Genomic DNA, 27,117 nt, shown 5'->3' with positions numbered 1-27,117 from the left:
TGTTGGGGTCTGTTGTTTTGACATGTCGTCGTTTTGACAGGACTACCAGCGGGGCTAAAATGAATTTAGCAATTCCTTTCAATCAATTCAGCAAATGAATTGTCAAAACTGTCAAACTGACAAATGTCAAATTACTAAATATGAATTGCAAGCAGACTTGCATTTTGCGATTTTAAAAGAATGAATCTTAACATGATTCATAATATGATTCTTCAAAGCGACCATTTTAGCCCCGCAGGCTTGAGAAATATAATTCCTTGTGTATAGGTTAAGAAACTAAGGCCCGTAACTTTCAAATTGCTAGCAATGTCTTTTTGGACTCCAAAACTGAGACAACCATAGAAAAGGCAATACTTATATTGTTTGTCTAAAAGGTTTTTCTATATACTTACTTAAAAACCTGAAATGCTTTTTATACTTTATTAATTCTAAATGTTGGAAATACAAGCCATTTATTTTTTAGATAAGGTATCTTTTTAAACCCTAAATAGGTTACATACTTTGACCGAACATAATAATATATTAATCTCTTTTATTCTTATGGATTTTTGCAATCTGTGAAACCAATAGCTGCTAGCTTAACTTCTATGTTTGTCTTTCCAGGTGACCGCAACATGATAATCGGTCGTGACGCCTTCTTCGTGACGCCCTCTGACTCCCTGGCGGTGCTGGCTAACCACCTGCACCACATCCCGTACTTCCGCGGCGGCGTGCGCGGCCTCGCCCGCTCCATGCCGACCGCCGCCGCCGTGGACAGGGTCGCACAGGCCATGGGCCTGGAGATGTTCCAGGTGCCGACTGGTGAGTGATGAAGATGATGCTGATGGTGCTAACCACCTGCATCACATCCCGCAATCAACCCTATAGATGTGACGGAGAATGGCAAAATGGAAGAGAAAAGTAGCAGTTTTCGATTTATTGATAAGTAATTAGACAATCCATTAGAGGTAGATCTCGATCAGAAATTTATTAGGAATACATTTACGTTTTTTGACAAGATTTATCAAACATTGCCGGTTTCACAATTCGCGTTTATAACAACATATTTTATTCAAGCCCTTACGCCCTACATGCTAACGCGCATTTTAGTTGTAAACGCTCGTAATTAAAACGCGCGTTAAACGCTTTTCATCTGAACACACTCTTAAAACTTAAGATGTTACTGCGTGCCCCAATTGCCCCCTCCAGATTCGCCAAACGATCTGAAAATTCAATATGGCAAATCACCGCTATTCATTCCAGGTTGGAAATACTTCGGCAACCTGATGGACGCTGGCCGCCTGTCTCTATGCGGCGAGGAGTCCTTCGGCACCGGGTCCGACCACGTCCGCGAGAAGGACGGGCTGTGGGCGGCGCTGGCCTGGCTCAGCGTACTGGCAGTCGCCGGCAAGTCGGTCCGGGAGCTACTGGAACAGCACTGGCGGCAGTTCGGCCGGAACTACTTCACTAGGTGAGAAATAAGGATTACGCTGATTGAGGGCTGTGGCCTGTGATGTGTGCGTGACCTTTCCTACTCTTATTGCTTTTTATTATAGTCAGTATTGCCTGCGTTTCTGTCTGCGTAAATATTCAATTCAAAGGAGCGTCCGTCGTCTATTGGGTAGACCTTTGGTTCGCCCTTGAGAGGGTATACTATATTTCTTGTGACTATAATCCTGGACCTAAACAGCTTTACCGCATATTACCGAAAGCCATTCAGAAGTCATAGTCAGTGGTAGGCACCTTAAGTTTAGACGTCCGAAAAATTTGTGTAAAAAAATTACTCTGAATAATTAAAAATTATTTTGATTTTCATTACTGGAATGAGTTATATATATATATATATATATATATATATATATATATATATATATATATATATATATATATATATATATATATATATATATATATATATATATATATATATATTATATATATATATATATCTTCATGGCTATAGCAACTAATAATATGAAAAATTACAGATACGACTACGAAGAGTGCCCGAGCGACCCGTGCAACGAGATGATGTCGGAGCTAGAACGCAGGATGACCTCCCCGGGCTTCGTTGGGTCCACGCACAAGAGCGGGGACAAGACATACACTGTTGAAGTGGCTGATAACTTCTCATACATGGACCCTGTAGATCGCAGCGTCGCTATGAAACAGGTAGGATTATGTGTCTTGTAGTGTAAAACTTAAGATAATTACTCAAAAATAAAAACGACATTATGCGCAATGTGTCTAAACACACCATGCCGAAGATCTGCGGCGGAAGTTCGGCATGATTACGTCAGCAATGTCAAACGCATACAATATAACGCGACGGAATTTCAGCATGGTGTGTCATCGGTAATTTGAAAATACATTACAGGCGGTATCATGCCGAACTTCCGCCGCGGAACTTCGGCATGGTGTGCTTAGACACATAGATTTTAAGCCACTTTAGTGCGGTAAGAACAAGTTATCAAAGAGTTATCAAAGAGTATCAAGTTGTACGAGTTGCGTTGTTACATCCTGGTCCTTACAACTCGACGCGATGACATATTGAACCAAGACATCTGTAGTGTCCTTGATTAACTACTACTTCTTTTACTTGATAAGTGAAACGATAGACTTGATATACCGTTACTTGATTTATTGATTGATACTTGATGATCAAATGACCCGGGTATGCGAGCACGCGATCGCCTTGATTGATCGATGCGAACTGATTTTAATAAAATAATTAAATAATTCCGCGAGCGTGTCCTAAACGCTGACTCCTTAAAAACCCTAAAACTGCTTGACGTACGATATGGATCGTACAACATCAAGTGTCATTTTGTTCTTATACTATTATTATGCACCGCATCTTTTCTTCTTTCGTCTCGGTGTAACCTTTTTTAACAGACATGGCCCACCACCACGCCACGCCCTTTGATATGATCTCAGGTAGCCCGAAAGAGCTCTGTAAAGTGATTATTGTATTATAATTTTTGTTTCAGGGTCTCCGTATCGTGTTCACTGACGGTTCCCGCGTCGTGTACCGTCTGAGCGGCACCGGCAGCTCTGGAGCCACTGTCAGGTATGTCTTATATTTATACTGTTACGAACTTACGATATATAGTGCCATCTAGCGTCAAACCAGCGAAACTTATCGAGGGAACATAGACAACATAAATCCCCTACTCGATACTAGATGGCGTTAGGCGTACGATTACAATAAGCGCGTATTTTCTAGAAACATTCCACACTTGTTTACGCGAATTGGGTACGATCTAGAATGGAACTTTCCAGAATTCGTCTCGGCCCATATAAATAGCCGCAGGTAGACGAGCTAATCAATCAGTTCAGTTCGAACAATCGTCAAGGCGCCTTCGGAGTGAAAACAAGTGATCAATAGTGAGATCAGTGGAACCTACGACTTGGCTACGACCTAGGACAGTGATAGTGCTTAGTGTTTTGGACCTAGTGCTTTGTGTTAGACCTAGTGCTAGTGAATAAAGTCTTCAAGAGAGTCAGCAGGTCTTTCTCTCCAAATCCTTCGAATCCTAGCACGTAACAATACTTATATTTACAAATGTGGTCTGTCTATTTATTAATTTTTTAAAGGTCGTGAACAGAATATTATGATAGTTTTTGTTAAGCGGGGTGCGTTTACGTTTCGTTGCTCATTTATTTATTTAAAATTTACTGTACACAAGACACTAATTATTCTAAAACAATTGACATGGAAAGACGACACAAAGGAACTACTTATTTCTTAAGAAATTTCTTACAGCAGCCCTACATTGATCGAGTCTAAACCCTAAACTTACCAAGATGGCCTTTTATGTCACAGTTACGATACGATATAAAAATTATAAACAAACCCTTAAAATTTTTTACACAATGAATATGCTTATTATAATATAATAAGCTCTTTACTTAATATTTTTAAGTAAAGAGTAAACGTTGTCAATGTGTAAATATTAGTTACGTATTTTTATTACTAAGAATGTTATTTACTGTACCACTCTCTTCCCAGGCTGTACATAGACTCGTACGAGGCCAAGGACGTCCTCGGAGACGCCCAAGTGATGCTGAAGCCGCTGGTAGACTTGGCGCTGGAGTTGGCTCAGCTGAGGAAGTACACCGGCCGCGACGCGCCCACCGTCATCACATAATGTGGATTAGAGGAGCGTTTTCACTGGACGTTATCGGATACGATATATACGATACGGTATCGGACACGGTATATATTTTTTTATTTATTTATTTAAATCAGTCTACGCTACGTAGACCAACAACAACCTTAATAACTAACATATATGCGATACGTCATACGATATGGATTGATAAGTTACATGTGCGATACGATATCATTACAACAAAAACGTGATTTTGTTCAATCTAAAACATATTCCTGTATGTTTTCTAGTCGTAACCGCTGCGGACATCGCACAACATATTGTATTATGTCAGCCACAAGTGATTCCGATGTGATTATCTGATACCGATATCGGACAAAGTGAAAACGCTCTAAAAGTTATTAGTCATTGATACAAGGTACAAAAATACTATACAGTTTATCGCATGTGTCATGCTATAATCGTGTAGATCTGTTTAACGTTTTACCGCGTGACTATAAAATTATCATAAGAGATAGTTCAAGACATAGTTAAATACTGTTTTGTATTTTTGTACCGTGTCGAAGTTGAATAGGGTCTATGCAATATTTAAAGGCATAATAATGTAGAAATCGAAATAAGTCCTTAACCTACACCCTGCCTTTCAAAACTACATCACATTAGGCAGTAAGACATACAGTTTTAACATTATACTATCAGATTCAAATGTTTTTAGGACCTTTGGTAGTTGCGTTACACGACAGTGATTTTATTGGTCACCTACATGTCACGTGCTTTCCCAACAGCGTTGCTATTGGTTGTTATCGTCATATGCGTTATTCAAAATGGTCGTATGACGTATCCCAATAGCATTTGAATCTGGATATGTTTTGTGCTATATTATTATACTTCTAGTTTAAAAAATATATTTTGTATGTGTACTGTCTTATTATAATAGTCCAATCCTCGGAACTTAAGTTTAAAATGTAATATCCTCCTTTGAAGTCTGATTTTAAAATAAATGTCAAAACACACATTAGAATTATATATAATTACCTTACTGTTTTCATTTACAAATACATATTATTATGATTAAGTGTTAAATATGTAGTTTTTGTAAACTATCAAAATTATAATTTTATTTACGTTTTTTTATAATAATTGGGTTTTTATTAGTTTTTAAAAGATGTTTGTACATTTATATAAATTGTTATGAGATTTAAAATCAAGTCCTAAAAGATTTTATCTTTGTTATTTTGAAATAAAACATTTTATAGGAATTGTAGTTTTATTGACTAGATTACACATTTATTAACATTTTACACTTGAAGCCTTTTACCAGGCCTGTCTCACTTCCATACAAACGGCGCGAAATCGCCGAGATATTTACCTACTATTCTGGAAAACAACCTAATTTCAATCTTTTGCATTGCGTTTAGCGTTCATAGTACAATAACTGTCTGCCGTCTCGCTTCAATCTACCAGGGCTGTCAAGTGAGCGGCGGCGCGGCGGAAAACTAAGTGATAATAACTTTAGGAAGTGTATAAGTACCCTGTTACTGTGAAAGTAGCAGCGCTGAAAGAGCAAATTTTTTTTGAGATTTGAATGGCCAAGCCCTAACGTCATGAGTTTTCCCATACAAAAGTTTTAAAAAAAGTTTCTTTTTCAGAACTGCTACTTTCACAGTGAACTCTATACAGGGACTGATACACTCCCTTAGTTTTGTTACACCTGTATACTGGCTGCTATCTTTGTCTGTGAAGTCATATTTTGTTTCAACGGTTTCTGGTAAGTTACTCGTAGTATGAAAGACAGCAACTTTTAAGTCATGCCCTGTGGTAAATATTTTTATTAGTCACAGGTCATCCCCTTACTATTAAGTATTAACATATTTTGTACCTCCATTGTAACTTTCACGTCCATCTTTCATGTCAAAAGAATTGTTCAAGCCATTAATTATTATTGTTGTTAAGATCAATTACATATGGTATATCTGTTTACTGCGTATATTTTACGCAGTTATAAGATTAGGGATGTTTTTAATTTTAACAAACGTTACAAAGTATGTCACACAAGCACCTAAGACACAAGTTTGTCATCAATATTTATAAGTACATCCATACATAAAAACTTTCGCCTTTATAATATTAGTAGGAAGTAGGATCAGGGTGTGTACCACGAAACCGTTTCGAGATTCAAACAATCGAACGAGAATGCCGCGTCCTGCTCTAACCAAACGTGAAATAACGTTGGTAGAGCTGGACGCGGAATTTACGTTCAATTGTTTGAGTCTCAAAACCGTTTCGTGGTACGGCTCCAGGCGTAAGCTCCGAAATATTATAATTTATAAGCCAGTAATCAGTAAACTGGTCAGTATGAGTATTTACAATAATGCAAATGTCATCCCAACAAACTCAAAAAAACAGTATGGCGTAGATTCTAGACGTCATTGAGCACTACGAGTATACTGGCTTACATTTCGGAACACACGCCAGATGTCCAGTACCAGTTTTGTTTGACAAAACCCCTGCACTTTCTTTTCACTGCACAAAGAACTGCATGAGCAGATTGACAGCACCGAAGACTATAATAGCGATGTGCGCGACCGCAGTGGGCGGGGTCAGCTTGCCGCGGAGATGGAGCGAGCGCATGTGCAGGAGGGAGGGCAGCGCGAACACGTGGACTAGACCGCTTGCTGCGCCTGTGTATCTGGGGATAGAAAAAAGGAAATATAAAATAAATAAAAATAATTTAAAGAAGTTTTAAATGAAAGTCGTTTTTAACACTTTTCTCAGCCTCACGAAAGCCTGACAAATTAGCGTTTTGTTAATATACAACTTGAATCTAAAAAGCTAACTGAGAGGAATTTTCTTATCCATGGGAATACCTACATAATATTGTAAATCATATCATCCAAATAATCATAAATATACAGTTCAGAGGTTAAAAGCTAGTTATTACAATGTTTTCACAAATCTTTGTTCACCAAGTCATTATTCTAACTTATCAAACAATATCAATTAGTCAGGACTAGACTAGAAGTATACTATAAGGTTCTTTAAGGTTTTAAAAATAAATTCCGATAAGACAATCTCACCTAATAATATTCCCTATGCTCGGACAGAAGCACGCTACGAGCACGCACATCACAACTATCGCCGCGTTCACAGCGGGCACCGCCCCGCGCCGCGGTCGCCCCGCCCCCGCCCCGCCCACTACTGCCCACGGCAGTAGCGATAGCGCTTCACGACGTAGCATGAACGCTACGAGCGGAAATACTGTCACCACCTGGTAAAATGAAAATGTCAAGCTTAAGGGTCAATTTATACTAACGCAGAGTCGAAGCGCATCGAAGCGAATTATTAAAACTGAAAATAACAAATTCAACTATAACTCCAAAGCGTCAACGCACATATTACTTCTGAAATTTAAAAAGGCGCTTTCGCGAATTCGCTTGACCACCGCTTTTTGGTGCGCGCGAATTCTCGCGCATCCAAGCGCACACAAGCGAATCTACGCGTCATCACTGTAGGCACTCTGGCGAATTTGACGCTTCGACGCGAAGACTCTTAGAGAAAAAGCAATATTCGTACAATAAAATAATACGTAACAGGTGATACCGTCTGTTGATCAATATCAGTGATTCATAGATACCTGGGCCGGTATAAATAGTCAGTACCTACTTAAGATGCGACCCAGTCTCAAGACGGGGTTCGGCTCTGTGATTGGTCCAAATTTTGACAGTCAACCAATCACAGAGCCTGGACCATGTCTTGAGACCGAAATTCATCTTGAGTACTGACTATTTATACCAGCCTTAGATTACTTAGGTAATTTGGCGCGAGGCCCCAAGGACTTCGCTAGGAGCAGGCCAGTCCCACTCGCGAGAATAGGTATCGAACTGTAAGTGCCAATGCCAATCAGTAGGGACTCACAAGCGAGCGGTGACGCACGCGCAAGATTTTTCGTCGCGTATCTACTGTTTACTGATCATAGAGGAATTTTATTCATGAAATACTGATTTATCCGCTGCACTGTGACAAAATCGTTATAAATATTCCAATGAATAATGAAATATTCTTATAAAATTGAACAATTAAGAAAGGCCAATGAAATATGTATTTGAATAAGGTATTTAAATACAAAAAGTAGATAAAAACTATACAAACATAGCAAATAAACCAATTTCATACAAAGAAACGCACAAACTACAAAGAAATAAACACAAGTTACTATGTTTAAATTGTAAAAGTTTCCTGCACTATAATTGAATATATAAAACTACTATAAAATATAGGTTGGATTACTTAAATTTTATATTACTATAAAAAGGTTTGCTATTCATACCAATAGTAATTAAAAAAGATTATTTTGTTTTCTAAAAGGCGAAAACCTTGATTTCGTCAGAAAAGGTACAAGTTATGCGATAGACAGAGAGCGGACATGTAGGTGAATATAATTGTAGGCACTGCACGGTCGGAATTTGAACTTAATAGTATCGTAACACGAGTCGTTATTTCTTTAAACGGGTTTCGCAAGTGAGACTTCTGTTGGTAGGTACTACTAATATATATTCTGTGCTAGGAGTAAATGTGTGTTCTCTGCCCAAGGACCGCGAGGCCGTGGGCGGTCGCCCACATCGCCTACGCCATACGCCGCCGCCGCTGACTAAATGCTTCATCAGAACTGAGAAGTAAGAGCGCCTTCACATTACGTCGCAAGCAGTGCGGCAGCAGCGCTGCAGCCGCACGACTTCTATACAAAAGAGAGTCGCGACTCGCGCGGCTGCCGCGCGGCTGTCATTTGTATAGATGTCGCGCGGCTGCCGCGCTGCTGCCGCACTGCTTGCGACGTAATGTGAAGGCAGCCTTAAGAAGCGCTTACACGGGCAATAATTGCTCAGCGACACGAATGGAGCGATCTGGAGCAATTAGTGGAGCAATATGGAGCAATTTATTTCATATCACTCAACGTCATATCGCCCAAATATTCGATGGCCACATCACTATATTGTATTGCTGCTTGTTGCCGCAAATTGCTTGATGTAGTCGTGACGTCAAAGTTGACGAGAATTGACTGGAGTTGAGCAATTTTAGTTGCCATTACTGACAGGCAGAATAGAAGTAATTATACTCACTTGAAACAATAATACTGCTCTGGCGACCGCCGTCAGCGTATCGTGTGTCTCGAAGTTGTTCAACATGTTCTACAAGAAAACAAAACCATAATTTCCTTCTTAGTTTTTTGAAACATTAATAATAATAATAATACTCCCCACACCGATTTCGGTGACTGCAGTGGCCAGTTTCATTGAAACCAGGCCAGGTACGCAGGAGTAATTTTATAGTGCCCAAGTGTGTGCGCAGTACACAAGGGCACTCTCTATTCCTTTACTCTCATAACCCAGTGGGACGGAAGACCGACACGACCGGCGAGAGATCAGGCGCAGGACCGACTTTTTACATGCCCATCCGACGCATGGATCATCTTACTTGTCAGACAATCAGGTGATCAGCCTGCATTGTCCTAACCAAACTTGGAAATAACATGACTATTAATATAATGCTATTGATAATATATTTTATGCTATAAAAATTCTGTACTAGATATGAAGTTTTGTGATTCGGACAATATGCCAAGCTCGTAGGAAAATTGTACCATCGAGGAAATTTATTCCTAGCACCTAAGCAGTTGACGGACCTACGCCATTTGGTCGAGTTACGTTAGTTAAATGTTGGCTCTGTATCCATCAGCTAGGTTTGACATAGCACCACCAAATTACGTAGATCCGCCGTCTGTGTATAAACCAACTTCTCTGATAGGTAATACTTAGGGGAATGCGCCAATATACCAATTACCAAAACTCACTTCCAGTTGTCGTAAAATGTAACAAAAACAATACATACTAATATTATAAATGCGAAAGTGTGTCTGTCTGTCTGTTATCTCTTCACGGCCAAGCCGCTGAACCGATTTTGCTGAAATTTGGCATGGATATACTTTGAGTCCCGGTAAAGGACATAGGATACTTTTTGTCCCGGAAAAATGTACGGTTATATTGGCGCAACGGAGTTGCGGGCGTCATCTAGTTTAGTAATAAGTGCCAGAACTCACGTCTTCAATGCAGGCCTTGGGTAGGGGGAAGCAGACGTAGAAGACGGCGCCGACCGCCGTGTACGTCGCTGTCACCAGCAGAAACGCGATGCTTAGGTCGCGACCCTGAATAAAATTTTCTATTAATCAGAATATTTGCCCCGAATAAACGTTAAAGTGCGACTTTAAATGAACGTGGGCACTGGGCGGCGCTGCTGGTAAAGGACAACTGTCAAAAATTAGATTTTTGTATGATGGCAGCGTTAGTTCCTTTTTTCGCCACGTTCATTTAAAGCCTTGTCGAGCTATAAAATGTACCACGTCATATTACATGCGCGAGCTTAGAGTCGAGGGCTCAGGTGCAAGCAAAATAACTCGCACTATCCTCAAATGCAGTAACTCCCCCTCCCCTTAACGCCGCGTTAAGGGGAGCGTCGCTAGGCGACTGCCCAGGGCGCCGGATAAAAAGGAGCACCAAACGCAAACAAAAAGGGCGCAGTCTTTTTTTAGAACTACCAGTACCGTGGGCACCGAAGAAATCTCACCCAGGGCGCTGGTAGTACTAAAACCGATACTGAATAGATTGACCCATTCTACAATCAACTTGTAGAATGTAGATCATAGATGGCGCTTGGCCTCTGAGGAATCTGTAGCTAAAGCGCGAGGAAACGTTGACACGAGAGCCTCACACAATTACGCTCGTTTGGACTTGGTCTCACCAAGTAAAGTAACACCAACTTACATTCTTCTCCTGCCTTGCATTATTGCTCATAATTGTCACAATGATGTTGTGTATATAGAAGGACATGGCCAGCATGCCGCTGAGGGCCGCGGCGTCGGCGGCGAGGTGCAGCGGCGGCAGGGCCCGCAGGTTGATGCCCCACATCGCGCCCTTTGTGAGGACAAACGCTACGAGGTAGAGGGCTGAGAGGGTACCTGGGATGAAAGGTTTAGGTGAAGTTAGTCTAAATAAAGAGACACAGAAATCCCAGCCCATCTCATGAAACATAATGCTGATAGTGCTGAAAAAATTGGCGCCCCGTTTGTTTGCCTCCAGCGCCCCTTTTAATCCGGCGCCCTGGGCGATCGCCTAGCGTCCCCCACACCTCCCCCCCCCCCTAAGGCCTAGCGCCGCTACTATTTTTATCTATTTCTTTGTATGTAAGGTAAAAGCACTAATGGCAGACGCTTTAAGGAAACATGGAACATTTTAATGTTGTAAAATATATATTTATTAAAATAAAGGATTGATAACTTCTTCCATGTCTTCAGTAACTCTTACAAAATAAAACTAGTATGATTATTCACTGACAAATCAATTAAAAAATAAATTATTGGTCTTTTTGTAAACTTAGTCATAACAACTAATAGACGACATCACAGAAAACGAACATCACTAATAGTAGACACCAATATGAACTAATAGTTGACATAGAACATTACATTACATTTAACATTTTTCCTTTTATTAGGTATTTATTTGCCGTTTTTTCAAAAGATTTCGTTTACTTCATTATAGTTACTACATGCATATGAAATATTATCCACGTTGTCTCCAGATTCTATCCATTCTTCTTCCATGCTAAAACTATCTTTCCTTTTATTTTTCATATATTTTTTCCTAGCAAATTTATTTTCAGTCTTTAGTCTCCATGCTTCTCTTGCCTCTTCTTTTTTCTTCTTTCTTTTCTCAGCTCTCCTTTTTCTTCTTTTTACTGCTAAAAAACTAAAGCAATCGATTTTTAGATCAGACAAGGTCTAATTATATGTCAATTTTTAGGTACACTAGTTCTAATTTGTTAGCTTGGTAATAGAATTATATTTTCAGAGAATATTGATGATATTTGCAGTAGAATGAACTACAAAATAACTTTAGTATGTATTGCAAAATGATGATATGAGTTCCATGTCATCTATTAGTTTTTTTTTCATTTTCAAGAACTAATAGTAGACACCCTTTATATTGTTAGCGAAAATGGATAATAAATCATAAATAAACATTAATTAGAGTAAACAACTTCAATTAATCCAATGAAATCAATAGACATTACAAAAAATCCAATAAATGTATTCAAAACTTACGTGCAAAATTTCGCCTTCCTTAATCTATTTGCTAAGAAACTACCAAGCGCGTGTTGACGCGGTCACATTATTTACGAAAACTGATCCCATTTTAAAATTTTCCCTAATATATTTTTTCACGTCAACAGATAGTTTGAGAAGCTTATAAAATTTATAGTGTTGAGAAAAAATTAGACTAATTCTTATTTTTATGGTATTTTTGTCGTAAGTGTCATCTATTAGTTCCGAGTCTACCATTAGTGCTTTTACCTTAATAAGAAACCATTTTTAAGACATCAAAAACCTTACCCAGCGAATTAAACCTCGTGAAGAACGAGACGTTAGCGAAGTTCAGCAGCGGGTAGATGATGACTGCGACATACAGGGGCACTGTCGAGTGGAGGCCCCAGTAGGCGGCCTCCGCGGGCGCCGGGGCCTCTAGTATGGGCACCGCGCGGGCCTCGCTCGGGCAGAGGACGGTAGAGTTGTACGTGGTGTTTGATGTTGTTATGTCTGAAAGTGTTACGTGTACCTACGTTTTAGGATTTTGATTTTAGACTATGAGAGACAACTAAGTTCTAAACGTAATTTGCATTTTTTGTGCCTGAGAAGTGACAGTTGAGACCGACGATTAGGTGGTCGCAGGCACTCGCAGTCCGAAAGTCGAAATAAAAAAAACAACATAAGGTAGAAATAGTGCCGAAATACAATGAATACCAGGCACTTAACCCTCCGTGCACCACGTGGGTAAAAGTTACACCGTGAACCACGTGGGGTTTCTCAAACCTTAAGACTTATCTGGGCAAAGAATACGTAATTTGTACTTATTCGTTTATTTTGTTTTAAATAACTATTTTTTTACTATTTTAATGTTACTTATATAAAATGATACCAAGTGAAATAACTCCCATTTTGAATACTTTACAGCCAAAAAGGAAAATGAAGTAATATTTTACCAAGTAAAACATATAAGTACTCCTCTTTGGCTTAACTCCCATGAATAAAAAGTTATTAATTATTTCCCATATTGCTTAAAATTTTAAAACCTATATAATAATATAAACTTAATATAGTCAGTCTACATGATATTCAGGCAGGTTGAAATCAGTACATTTTTTAACAATAAAAGTGAGCATGGTTTTTGTAAGCAAAAAGGTTATTTATATACTCAAAACCGTATTAGAGTTTTTGATTTATATTCCTGTTACAATTTGAGCACCACTTTATTGATCTTGGTAATTTTTCAGGGGCTGCTTCGCCAAGAAATTCGTGAGAACCCTTACAAGAAGCTCTCGGAATGCGTAGAAGCTTTTTAAATCTTCTTTTATCAAAATCGTTCTTAATTTCTTCTTAAACCTGTCCACGAATACTAATCAAATCGAAACGAATTCAAATATCCGTGAAAAATTAATTTTTTAAAAAGTTACAATACTATGTCTATACAACTTTTCGACGACGTCCTGAACGACGTGGGGTTTGTGGGACCCCAGCGCACTTTTTGTACGTCTGTTCGTTGCATCGATGACGTATGTGGTAAACCACTGCTGCCAAACGGTAAGAAAACGTCGTAGCTCCAGCTACTTAAAGCATCAAAAACACCACACGGTTTGTCAGACCCCACGTGGTGCACGGAGGGTTAAACAAAATTAAACAGTAATCCAATAATTTCACCACAAAACATTTCCTAGACTTAACCTACCCACTAATCCGGTGACGGTGTAATACAGCGAGTTGGCCAGCAGCAGCCAGTAGCAGGCGCAGGCGCCGGCCAGCACCAGCAAGCTGCAAGCCTGCGCCACCGCCGCGGCGCTCCGCCCCAGCAGCAGCCCGCAGAGTGCTGGGACCTCGCTGCCAATGCCGCCTGTAATTGAAACATTTGATAATCAAAACGCAAGAAAAACAAATATTTTATTCTTATTTTTAATCGACTTCCACATAGGAGGAGGTTATATTATGTACAGGTTTAGTGGCATTGCGAGAATGTCACCATCATAGGGATGTCCCTGTTGGCTGTTACATACGTCTACCTGTTACGTAGGATACATAATTACTGTGAAATACTATTCATAGTAACTTATGTATGTACCATCGAGGAAATTAATTCCTAGGCAGTTGACAGACCAACGTCATTTGGTCGGATCATGTCAATTCAATGTTATTTGCATAGATTATAATATCTGTCCACGATGAGCCCATTTTTTGAGCTGATCACCTGATTATCTGACAAGAAAAATGATCCATGCGTTGGATGATGCATACACTTGAGCAATGTAATTTTTTTTTTAATGAAATAAGGGGGCAAACGAGCAAACGGGTCACCTGATGGAAAGCAACTTCCGTCGCCCATGGACACTCGCAGCATCAGAAGAGCTGCAAGTGCGTTGCCGGTCTTTTAAGAGGGAATAGGGTAATAGGGGAGGGTAGGGAAGGAAAGGGAAGGGAATAGTTGAGGGTAGGGAAGGGAATAGGGTAGGGGTTAGGGGATTGGGCCTCCGGTAAACGGTTTCACGCCGGTTTTCTGTGAGAACGTGGTATTTATCCGGTCGAGCCGGCCCATTCGTGCCTAAGCATGGCTCTCCCACGTATATAATGACTCCTGCCTAGACTTATTTCAATGTGACTTGCCATCATCATCGAGAACTATGTGTGACAGTGTCGGATTTACACTAGGGGCAGTCGGGGCTAGTTCTCAGGGCGGCAAATTTGGAAAGCGGAGAAAACTTTTTAGTGTCTGAAAAGCCAGAAGTTATCCTATAACTCACCATGTCTCGCATTAACCTGTATCAACAGGTAGGCGGTATACAGACAGAGCGCTGCCATGGAAACCAGCAGCAGCAGCGCAACCGGCAGCCCCGCGCGCTCGATGCCCCACGCTATACTCAGCAGGGACGAACCCATTATTGTGTTCCATACTGAGAAACTGGAAGAATATAACGCATTGGATGGACAACGGGACCAATTTCGATTTAATTATACCCTATGTGACAAAAAAATAATTTTGAAAATCGGTCCATAAAATGTATTATAACGATATATAACAATAATTACTCTGCCATTTAATGGCAGAGTTAACACAATTAAAAAAAACATAGCAATAAGATAGAAATATTATTTTCATTAAATTTTTTTATTAAATTTCGACAGCAACTGCTCATCAACCTCTAGATTATAGCATTGTTTCGCACCAATCAGTTACTTTGTATGCAAAAGACCTTCAATAGTGCCCGATTTAGCCTGTTTCGTTGTTGAATTTTTACAAAATTAATCATATTTACAATATTCTGTAATTCTGTATAAATATCTGTATCCAGTACTTATCTGTATTACTCACCAAAAATCTGTATAAATACGGAGAAATCTGTATATATGGCAACACTGGCGCGGTTACGCCCGATGAGCAGTGTTGCCAACTTTTTTGTACTAACCCACCAAATTCAGCAGCGTAAACCACCAGAAACCGCAAAAACCTAAATGGCCTCTCAAACCACCAGAATTCTAAATAACGTAAAGACAACAACAACCTATCTGAATATCATTTGAAAATAATACAACAACAACGTTATTATTATTATGAAATAATTATTTTTGTTACTAGAATACAAAAAGGAAAACTTTAGTTACCTATGAACCTATGTATAAATAGGTACTTAAATAAAGAGTAAAAATTCAGAGGAATCATTGTCATTTACTTGTTCAGTTTGTGAAGAATAAATTTCTTTAGTTCTAATTTTTGTAATACGGTATTTGGTATTATGTTGTTATAAAAGCATTTGCCTTCGCGTGCTAACCTTGCACGAAAGAAAGGCGATCAAACTTCATCCGGTTTCTCTGTTAAGTCTTGACAACATTCATCATGCTAAATAATCGCTCTATATCAGCGTTAGAATGAGGCAAAACGAATAAAGATAATAATAATATAATTAAGTTTCCAGTGTGCGTCTTCAAGGGTTAGAAAAACAATAAAAAAAACTAGTGGTTTAACGTCGAAGCTACCACTAACTTAAATAATCGAATCCACTAAGAAATCCACTAGCCACTAAAACCAAATTTTTCCCGCCGAAAGGTAGGTCTAAACCACCAGATCTAGTGGATCTTCCACTTTAGTGGAAATTCCACTAAGTTGGCAACACTGCCGATGAGGCGTATTATTTGTTGCCGCATTTTTCAAGTACTCCGACGGTATCTAGTCGTAGCGCGAGCGCGAGAGCAGTCATTCATCTAAGAGTTCTAAGACTTACATGGTAACTAGAGAGCTCTGTTTGCTGGGGTCAGTTTTGGACTTCTCACTAGTCCGTTTCAACGTCGTCAGAATGTCACTGCCAAATATGTGGTCTGGGATCTGAAATGAAAATTAAATAACGATACACATAACATATTATGGACGCTGTTAGGCATTTGTGTATCATGCCACAAAAAATTAAGTATTGATATGAATGCAGTCATGTTCTGTAGATCATTTAGAACAAAACTGCATTCATAAATCGACAAAACAATATTGCAGGTACAAATACTAATGTAAGTAATAATGAAGTCTACTAATATATTTTAGTAAATCTCGGGTGATTTATAGACTTTTAGTAACATCTCATTCATAAAAAATAGTACTTAGTAAAGTCGGTAAGATCGCGGGTAGGCGACCATACATTTTAAAATACATAATATGTTATGTTACATAATTTTTAGTAATCTATCAATACCGGGGTCCGGGGCCTATCAGTAGTTTAGGTGCTACGTTAAAACCAGTGGCGTCGCTAGGTGACCCAAGCCCCCAGGGCACCGCGCTCCCCTTTGACCCTTGGTAGCTGCGCCACCTGTTGGAGGTAGCGTAGCTAGTTAGCTACCAAGGGCAAACTGCTAAAAATTGCCCCCTATTTTCGTTAGCTTTTTAATCAAACGATGTCGCAGGCTAAGCTAGTGTCATCTTAAAATACTTGGTCTTGTGACTGCGATAACAGAGATCAAGGCGCGTAGTTACGATTAATAACATACGTCATTCGTTTTTTGGTATTTTGGTTTGTCACTCTCGCAATTAGTGTTTTTCATGCCTATATAAATTAAAGAAATTATTACAGTAATCGGTCGTATCGACTACGAGTCGTAGTCGTATCGCGTATCGTGTTAAGACAATTTTTTTTTAACATTTGAATGTGATAACGTTTAAAAAATACCTAATATTATGATATCAATTTCAAACTTTTTAACCTAGTTTTTAAATAAAATCAAGGGCGCGCGCTAGTTAGTTATAATTTACAGTGGCGGATCTAGATTCACCTATGAGCCTATGCACTCAGGGCCAGAGGCCAAGGGCACACTATACAAATAAATTGAAATTAAATTAATTACCAATAATAATAGTTAACTAGCTATTTGACCGAGCTTTGCTCGGTATTCGATAAAACACGCATAAAATGACATTTTCTAAAAATGATTCCTAGCTAGATCGATTTATCACCCCCGAAACCCCCTATATACTAAATTTCATGAAAATCGTTGGAGCCGATTCCAAATTGTTACTATTATATTTATTAAGCATATATCTGGCTAGACGCCACTCGCCAGCGATAGGCCAATCTTTCGTCTATAGACTATGAATTGTATGATAAAGTAATAGTTTAAACAGATGTGCAGTGTGCTCCTAACTGAAACTCGATCGTATTTTTATTAAAACCGTAATTCCCACTACGCATTTATAGACCATTCAAATATTGATAAAGTATGATGAAATAAAAGCATGTTGTTGCAAGACCAATAAATTATATGATAATCTATCAAAATATTATAACTAAAACCATAAGATCCCTTCTTATTTTATTATGTTGTTGTAATGTGATTTTTTTCTGGGCATTTCCACCTTTTTTGCTCATTCCTACCTCTTGAGTCTTGATAGCCTTTTGCGACATCAAGGAACAATAAAATATTCGATGCATACATAAATTGATCGTTTCCAATGTAGATGGAGCATGTAATTGGTAATTTATGGCCTCTTGTAGCACCCAAATGCATCCCAATGAGGTTATCACTGCCCAATAAATAGATTGGCGACAGATGAGTTACGTGCGGGGTTATCGGCGACAGGCGACACGCGACACGCTAGAAATAGCCCGTGAGAAACTACGATGACAAGACTACTAAATTGTAAGCAGAGGATAATTAAAAAAAACCAATACCAAAAATGCAACGTTAAATGTTAAACCTTTGTTACAGCCATATATTATAAGTCTATGGTTACAGCCATGTTTTGGGAGAAATAAGCAGGTCTCTCGTCCGATATAGACCATTCAGCGTCATTTCCTCTTTTCACCTATTTAACGTTTGAAATTATGTAGATACTTATAAAGCTGATACAGTGTCCCTCTAATCTTTTAGCTAGCCATTTAAAGAACCAAAAGGAGAAAGCAAAGCTTCCAATCCTTCGAAAAGCAAAATTCCAAAAACATCTGGCTTAACATGTTTTGTATTTCATACCTAATGCCTACTTTCAGATAACTCAAGAAATAATCGCGCTCGAATAAAAAGTTTAGTAATAACAATTTGTTAATGTTATGCGTGATTACTGATTACATGTAAGTATCAAAACATTGTTGATTTAAATTTTTATAATATTATTGTTAGCTAGTTAGTTAGGCAGGAGAGGTCACAGATTGATCCACTGCTTAAAAACGTTTGTGTCTTTACGGAAAAAAGGAATAATTTACACCTTCGGATGACGGATCTATAGGTAATAAAATGCAACGCGACACTGCACCGTGCATTTATTTTTGGTAGTAGGTACAGCGTCGCATTGCGTTGTGTCGGTATCGTAACTGAACCTGAATGGTAAATAAAAACTTACCGGAGTATCAGAGTTGTTGTTTATGGCTTTGTACACGATGGGCATGGCCTGACTCTGCAAGAGTGGCGTTTTTTCCCGCTCATGTATTCTAAAACTTTTATGACTGTCTGGACTTCGATCTGTGCTGAAAAATAAAACAAAACGATAAAGCCTAAAGCCAACATGAAACACTTGAGTATTGTTTCTTTTGGGTAAGGTTACGGCAGACGTATAGGTCTACCAGGATTTTTGCCATCAGATTTTGGTAGACCTGTATAAGCCGCAAGTGCATAGTCCATCTCTATTTCATTAAGTAAAATGATTTAAATATTACTAATAATTAATTATCAACTATACTAATTAGTAATTAACTAGTTTTTAAAAATACAACTTACTGTTCATGGGTGTGTTTTTCATCTTCACCATCCGATAGATCAGAGCAGACGCCACCAAATATTCTGCAAAAAAGTTTATAAAAATTAAAACAAAAATAACGCGGTAAATAGCTGGAAGTCAGCACGTATACTTTGCAAATTGTCATTCAACTTTTGCATAAGGTCGAAAGATATCGCATTTTCCCTGTAAGCCGCATTGCACATAAATTACATTGTTTATTTCAACAAAACTCCTTGAACTCCTGTGAAGATGCGAGTGCCGATTACCGAGTGCATCATACGAGTACGTGACATAACTTTCATCAGTCATTATTTCATTAATAACTTATCAAAACTTTATAAAATCGCATCTATAATTTTATTGTACACGTGAGTCCACAAAATGGGATATGGTAATTGGTAAGCAACTTGCACGTTTTTCTTCACGTGAAAGATTTGGAAATTGAACTTTGGTTACACTACAGACCTACTCAAATGAGTTAAGGTTTAAAAAATCAGTATTATTAATTTCACAAGCAAGTTTCATAATTGCTCAAGCCTCAATTATCACTTATCTACTTAATGTTTGCTACTTATGAATACATTAAGTTGTACATGTATACGTGTCCTAAAAATCTTAATGAGTATCTAATAATAATAACACTCCCCACACCGGTTTCGGTGACGGTGGCCGGTTTCATTGAAACCAGGCCAGGTACGCAGGAGTGATTTTATAGTGCCCAAGTGTGTGCGCAGTACACAAGAGCACTCTCTATTCCTTTTACTCTCATAACCCAGTGGGACGGAAGACCGAACGTCGTCGGCGAGAGATCAGGCGCAGGACCGACTTTTTACATGCCCATCCGACGCATGGATCATCTTACTTGTCAGGCAATCAGGTGATCAGCCTGCATTGTCCTAACCAAACTTGGAAATAACATGTTTCCAACGCGAGATTCGAACCCACGACCTCCGTAGTCGAGAGCGACGCTCTAACCACTAGACCACGGAGGCGTTCAATGATCAAAAAATGAGTATCTGCATGTGTATTAGGGGGATATTAGATTATCATATATATTGGATCGGAGATCATTGAGTCAATGATATTGGATAATGTAATTAGACACCGAATTGCAGTTTTGAATGTGATTAGCAAAATTTTTCTGGTGTGATTAAAATAATTTGAAGTCGTTACACGTATTTTATGTCATTGGTAGCATTTCCTTTTGGCACTATCGACGAGGTCTCAAACAAAATTATTTAAATTGTATTCAATTCAATTACTTACAGGAAGTTAAGGGTAAACCTTGACCTTCTGATGAAATATTAAAATAATTGCAAACAGTCATAGGTTCAACATGAACGAAAATTGGGGGTCCTAAAACAATTTCTAGGGTTATTTTATCAACTAGTGACATGAGTTGAACTCAGTTTTATTTTTTATTATATATAACACACCTTTTAAACTATTAAGTACTTACTATTAAAAATATTAAGTATTATTTAAGATTAACATAAAATATTTAATTATTTATGAATGAAATCATCAAAACAATCTAATAGCTAATGGCTTAAAATAAAGAGTAAAATTTTAAGTTTTATCATAAAAACGTATTTAACTAAAAAAATAAAAAACTTACCCAAAACTGTCGGTCGACTGAAACGAACTAGCCGCTGACTCGTTCTCACTGTTCCTTTTATTATTTCTTTTACCTCTCATTTTAAACTATTATTATTAATACCAATAAAAAAATTAAAACAACATCAGAATGGAACGGAACTCCGTTCCAGATGAATATTTACGTTAAAATAAACGAGAAACGCTCGTGAGATAAAGCGATGTAAGTGAACTCTAGATTTTTACGTAACGCGATAAATAAATATGATCATAGTGATCCACTATTAATAGCAATAATAATTTTACACTTGATAACTTCGATACAAAATAATTATAAGATAAAAAAGTAATTGTTAGTTAATGTTGAATAAGAATAAGAATACTTTTATTTTCAGCATCACACTATACATCATAATAAACTAATAATTAAACAGTATTCAGTGGTACATTTGCATTGGTATGATGGTTACATTTATTGTTGCGTTGTGCTTTAACAATTCGAAAATTAAACCTCGCCGAAAATTATTATCAAGTCAGCTTGACTAAATTCACGACGCTGCTGCAGTTTTCACGTCTTATGAATAAAAAAAATGCCCCTTACGGTTATGTAGGCCCATATTATTGTGACTGTAGCACCGCCACTGATTACCATAGATAAAGGTCCCCGAGATTTTTTTAAATTAAATATTTAAATAAAAAAAAGATAATTGTATAATAATAGATACCTACTTATTACAAATTATTTTTATTTAAAATTTAACGAATGATTGATATAAGTATCTCATATTCCTTAAATTTCAAAATAAACTTCACTTGGCAAAACAACACAAACAAACGTTATTTCACACCCATTTTCTATAAGTCCGTGGTATTTGCCAGATCAATACTTCTACACGAATGGGCCATCTCATAAAACAAACGTTTAATAATATGATTTGTTTACTTTGTAATTACAAATTTAATAATACATATTTACATTGTACCTAGCAGACCTAGGTAATGTATTTTCCATTTATTTATAGGTCTTGACTTCCTAAGGATCAAACATTATTTATATGAACCTCATGATGAAAGTGGCGATATTATTACATCATCCAGATACATAGTAATAAATCTCCCTTGCAATATAATAAGTACAGTGCACAATCGTCGAAACATCCCGTGTACCACGATAGAACTATTGCCAACTAATTATAAAAAAAAATCATTACCTATCCATACATATTATCCATATAAATGTTAATAACTATTAACTATTATTATCAATAGACTATTGATAAAAGCGCACGCTACTATTGACAATAGTAGCGGCTTTATGCACAGGACGCTGGATAAAAAGGGGCGTCGTAGGACCTCTTTATTTGTGGTGAAATCTCGCCCAGGGCGCTGGTAGTGCTAAAGAAACTAGATGGCGCTAGGTGGTACATGCTCGATCCTCCTAGAAAGTTCCCATACTTGTTTACTTGTTTATGTGAATCGGGAACTTTCTGGGATTCGTCTCGCCATATAAAAAGCTAGGTAGACGGCCCGGCAGTTCAGTTTGGTTCGAGCGATCATCAAGGCGATTTCGGAGTGACAACAAGTGATCAATAGTGAGAGAAGCAGTGAAAACTTCGACTTGGCTACGACCTAGGACAGTGATAGTGCTTAGTGATTGGACCTAGTGATTAGTGTTTGGACTTAGTGCTAAGTGTTGTGACCTAGTGTGTGCTTGTGTGACCTAGACTTAGTGAATAAAGTCTTCAAGAGAGTCAGCAGGTCTTTCTCTCCAAATCCTTCGAACCCTAGCACGTAACATTATTTTAAATTGTAATTTAGTTTCTAATTTTTGTACAAATAAAGCATTTTCTATCTATCTATCTATATCAGTACACAATTTGAAAAATTCTGCTCGATAGAAAAAAATCTCAATGATGACTGTTATAACGCTGTTTTTCATAATTAAATCATTTTATGGCTAAATTACGCATTTTCTGGGAAAAAACAAAAAATGTAGTATATGTTTCGTAATCTAACGTAAACGATTTGATATATTTGATTTGTATAATACTAAATACAAAAGGTTTTTACTCCTATTTTCTATTAACAAGGCATGCGGAGAGCGCGTAACAGCCACTGTACAAGGCGCGCTGATATGAATGTTATTTTAATGTCCTTAACGTCGATATTCGTACTGACAGACATCGACCTGCTTATTTTAGGGACTACTGGGCCTTAACACCAAATACTAAAAACAAAATAAAGTTAATATTTAAGGGAGGCTCCCGTATAAAAACACTATTTTTCCCTACTTTCGCTCTATAACGGTACGGAACCCTTCGTGGGCGAGTCCAACTCGCACTTAACCGATTTTATTTTAGCTCTACGAGCACCTTGGGCGCCGAAGAAATCTCGCCCAGGGCGCTGGTAGTGTTAATACAGGCCTTGCCTGCATGGTCGAAAGTTTTGAAATATGAATAAATAAGTAGATATTATCAATACTCTGTAATTACGTCAGAAGCCAAAGGATTTGGCTTGTACTTGAGGGCATGCCCACAGTACCCATATTGGTACCACCAATTTGGTGGATCTGCGTTTGGGACTAGGGGTCCACCGTCCATTTACTCAGGTGACACATCACTCATCAGTGACAAGTTGACAACTGGCATCACACATGAAAAGCAACATAACCCGCGCCACAAAAATGTACGGTACTACTAACGTTAATTAACTTACAGACACAATTTACTGACCTATTATATTTTATAGATCTACTAGCTGACCCGGCAAACATTGTTTTGCCGTAATCATATAAATAATTTCTAGTATCAAAATAAAAAGTTGATAAAAACCTATTCTCAGGCCTAACGAATGTACCAGAATCTGATGGCAAAAAGTGAGAAAAGAAATAATTGACTCTAGCAATACCTGGGTAATTTGAATAAAACATTTTGATCCTATTTTTATAGCAACTGATCATGAGTGGGAAACATGTAATTTATATAAAAAATTATCCAATGGTCAAGGATATTTTTTGAAGATGCCATCCAAATTTGCCATCAGATCCTGGTAGACCTATACATACAAACATTAAAATCGGTTGAGCCGTTTTGGAGATGTTCGCGCACAAACACTGTGACACGAGAATTTTGTGTATTAGATTTTAATAAATGCGCCTACAATAATTAAATAGCAATATATTTTATACGACTTGATTCTCAATACAAACATTAAAATCGGTTGAGCCGTTTTGGAGATGTTCGCGCATAAACACTGTGACACGAGAATTTTGTGTATTAGATTTTAATACTTGCGCCTACAATAATTAAATAGCAATATATTTTATACGACTTGTGATTCTCATATTTTATACGACTTGTGATTCTCATATTTTATACGACTTGTGATTCTCACCTTAATACATCTAACAGTATTTAGTCTGTACTATAATAACATTGAATTGACATAATCCGACCAATTGACGTAGGTCCGTCAACTGCCTATGGCTATGAACTATGAATCAATTTTTTTGATGGTACATAAATCCAATGAGGCATATAATGGACAAAAACAATCAAAATATAGGTCAAGAATGAAGACATTTATTTACACAGAAACAAAAATAAATAACTAACAATACAACATTCTTAAATTAAAATAAGCTAAGAAATTTTACCAAATGTTTCTATGCCTGAGGTGCTTTGGCTAATAACTATTTAAAAATAACAATTTCTACAGCCCACATACTGACAACAAGTACATTTCACATTTGCCATGTTTAAAAACCTAGAACATTCATTTTAAAACTTGTTTAAAAATCTTTTGTCCAAGGATGTACTTTTTAAATCTAATAATAATTATTATGATCCTAATTTTATTACTCTAATTAAGCATAGGGTAGTAACTAACATTTTTTCAAATAATTATTATACATACATTTAATATGTTGGACGTTCAAATCTTTTTCAAGACTTCTAAGGTCTATCTGACTAAATGTAAAACCAGAAGACAATAATAGTAATAAAATATGAGTAACATAATAACTCAACATATTTATTGGATGTTTTCACTTGTTATTTTTATTACTACTACAGTCTGTACATGTATTTTACATACATTTACAATCAAATTATTTCATTAATGGATGCAACAACTTATGATTTGGTAAAGAAATAAGTGTTATTAATTTTAAGAAATACATATACACAGGTTTACCTTCAACTCGAACGCAAGTAAACCTTAGAATTTATATTGCATGATGTTTACAAAAATGCATTACACTGACGGTCAACAGAGATTAGAAAATGACAGTATGACTTACTAGTTAATTTAAATATTAAAACCCATCTTCCTCATGCAAGCTTTGTGCTCCTCAATCAATGGCCCGCAGTTTTCCTCACCATTTTCAATAATACTGTAAAAGAAATAATGTTTTCAACTGTTGCAGTCTGTACCAATGAAGAAAATGTTTGTAATTCGAATGATAATAATTATACATACCTACTATAATTAATAAAGTGTATTGTATTAGCAGTGTTTAGTTGTCTAATATGTAATGTATTTTAGCTTAAGATTCATTTTAGAACCAGACAAATCAGGCAAGCGAATTTCTAGTTTGTTTAATTTATTTATGTTCGTTATGTAATAATAATAGCTAGAATTCCAGAAAGATGGCATATACATTTTTAGACAAAATATTATGTCCTTACCAGGCATCTCTCGCTCTTTTCGTTTCGGGGCATGCACAGCAAGGTTTCAGTTTGGGTTTTTCTGCATTAGTAGGCGCAGGGGGCTCCGGCACCTTTACGTCCACAGTTTTTGCACTTGCATTACCCATTGTAAGCTATTTATTATTTTAAAAATTATGATGCAATAATCACATCGATTCACACCGAGTGGAATTCACAAATGAAAAATATGTCAATGTCAAAAAGAGCACATGTTTCTGACAGTTCAGTGACATTTAATATTCTTAAATTGAGGTTTTAAAGGCAATGATACAAAAATAATCAGATATAACCCTTCAGTAGTCAGTAGTTCAGTACCATAAAGTTAATATACCTAGCGGAATAGAGCAACAATCTCGAGCTGTCAAACGAAACCAAAATTGGTTTTCATCTGTGTGAAAAATATGTGTACGTATACACTTACACAAGCATACATGACTATACATGACTTCCATGAGATTAATTTGTCAACGTGCGGCACGTGCCGACTGGACGTCAAAAAAAGAGTACTGCTGTCTTGTATAACACGTTTCTTTTTACCACACAGTGTTACTGATAGTGACATCTCTCTTGCTCAGGCCTTTGTTTCTCTTTGCGGTTGTGTATCCCGCGTATCCGGTGGCTCTGCCTAAAGCGGAAAGAACACTCGTTGGGGTTTTAGTGGGTATGCCCGGGCGCGGCCCTCTCCGCCCTGGGGAGTCCCACATGCCCCGCTGGCCATCCCCAGACCGACCGCCGGGGATGCGTAATTGCATTTCCCCAACGATAAGAAAAAAAAGGCCTTTTTTTCTCTATTCCGCTAGGTATACTAACTTTATGTTCAGTACAGCTTCTAGTTTCTTTGTAGCAGTTACTTTTTTGAAGCAATGATATTCTACTTATACAGATATGTTACGTCCATACTATTTTCCGGCTTAAATCTCTTCCGAACAATTTTCAAATTCAAAATTGCAAACATTGACAAATTTGACAGATAAGTGAAACAAAAGATACGAAAAACCATTTACATAAAAGATACTGTTCTATTTTTAAACGTCGAATCGTATCGCTGTCTCTTTCTTTGCCTGAGCTATGACGAAAATTCGATTTTTTCCAGATTGTTCGAAAAAATAATTGAAAATGCAAATAATCGACGTATTTATTGCAATCAAGACATGTGGTAAGAGATTCCTTGTGTTTTTTTTACTTTCGAGTCATAATTGGTACATTTTCGAAACACGCACGACGTCATTTTCAATTTATTTAGGTAAGACAAGACGCGGCACGTTCGTGACTGCGCTCGATGCAGACTAAATAACAGACGGCCCAATTGGGCCGTATTTGAATCTTCACAACGCACGCGGTAGTAACATATCTGCTTTAAGTTTTTCATCATTGTTT

At 37.5% G+C, this 27,117-nt stretch overlaps 2 protein-coding genes and 1 long non-coding RNA gene across 6 annotated transcripts in view; 1 reads left to right on the top strand and 2 right to left on the bottom strand.

Annotated features, from left to right (window-relative positions):
- Positions 1–24,451, top strand: part of LOC121735586 (phosphoglucomutase) — a 46,325-nt gene extending 21,874 nt beyond the window's left edge. The window contains exons 6-12 of one of the 3 annotated variants that reach the window (XR_006036886.1): positions 604–801; positions 1,243–1,450; positions 1,968–2,151; positions 2,970–3,049; positions 3,992–4,908; positions 10,687–10,690; positions 24,442–24,451. Coding sequence is in view for 1 of the 3 variants with exons in the window: in XM_042126443.1 (XP_041982377.1) it covers positions 604–801; positions 1,243–1,450; positions 1,968–2,151; positions 2,970–3,049; positions 3,992–4,130 (809 nt within the window). In the remaining 2 variants the exon portion in view is untranslated. Of the gene's footprint in view, positions 1–603; positions 802–1,242; positions 1,451–1,967; positions 2,152–2,969; positions 3,050–3,991; positions 5,130–10,686; positions 10,691–16,438; positions 16,451–24,441 lie in introns of those variants that run through there. The other 2 variants (XR_006036887.1, XM_042126443.1) reach the window with 2 other exon arrangements.
- On the bottom strand, positions 291–25,325 carry LOC121735589. Its single transcript, XR_006036888.1, has 3 exons — positions 25,097–25,325; positions 6,146–6,153; positions 291–300 (listed from the first exon to the last, which is right to left on the bottom strand). It is a non-coding gene; the product is annotated as an uncharacterized LOC121735589 (long non-coding RNA).
- Positions 6,307–21,215, bottom strand: LOC121735587 (sodium-coupled neutral amino acid transporter 9 homolog). 2 transcript variants are annotated; one of them, XM_042126446.1, is made up of 12 exons: positions 21,054–21,215; positions 19,435–19,497; positions 19,061–19,184; positions 16,467–16,567; positions 14,991–15,148; positions 13,928–14,089; positions 12,538–12,741; positions 10,910–11,103; positions 10,189–10,293; positions 9,212–9,280; positions 7,172–7,362; positions 6,307–6,783 (listed from the first exon to the last, which is right to left on the bottom strand). In XM_042126446.1, exons 1-12 carry the CDS (start codon positions 21,131–21,133, stop codon positions 6,615–6,617), a joined length of 1,620 nt encoding a protein of 539 aa, XP_041982380.1. In that variant the 5' UTR covers positions 21,134–21,215; the 3' UTR covers positions 6,307–6,614. The 2 variants fall into 2 exon arrangements, with proteins under 2 accessions (XP_041982380.1, XP_041982379.1); XM_042126445.1 differs by lacking the exon at positions 21,054–21,215 and having other exon boundaries at positions 19,435–19,726.
- Positions 25,326–27,117: the final 1,792 nt, after the last annotated feature.

This window comes from Aricia agestis, chromosome 17, assembly GCF_905147365.1.
Source record: "Aricia agestis chromosome 17, ilAriAges1.1, whole genome shotgun sequence".
Lineage (NCBI taxonomy): Eukaryota > Metazoa > Arthropoda > Insecta > Lepidoptera > Lycaenidae > Aricia > Aricia agestis.
The sequence above is the reverse complement of the archived record's forward strand: the minus strand, read 5'-3'. Positions and strand labels throughout refer to the sequence as shown.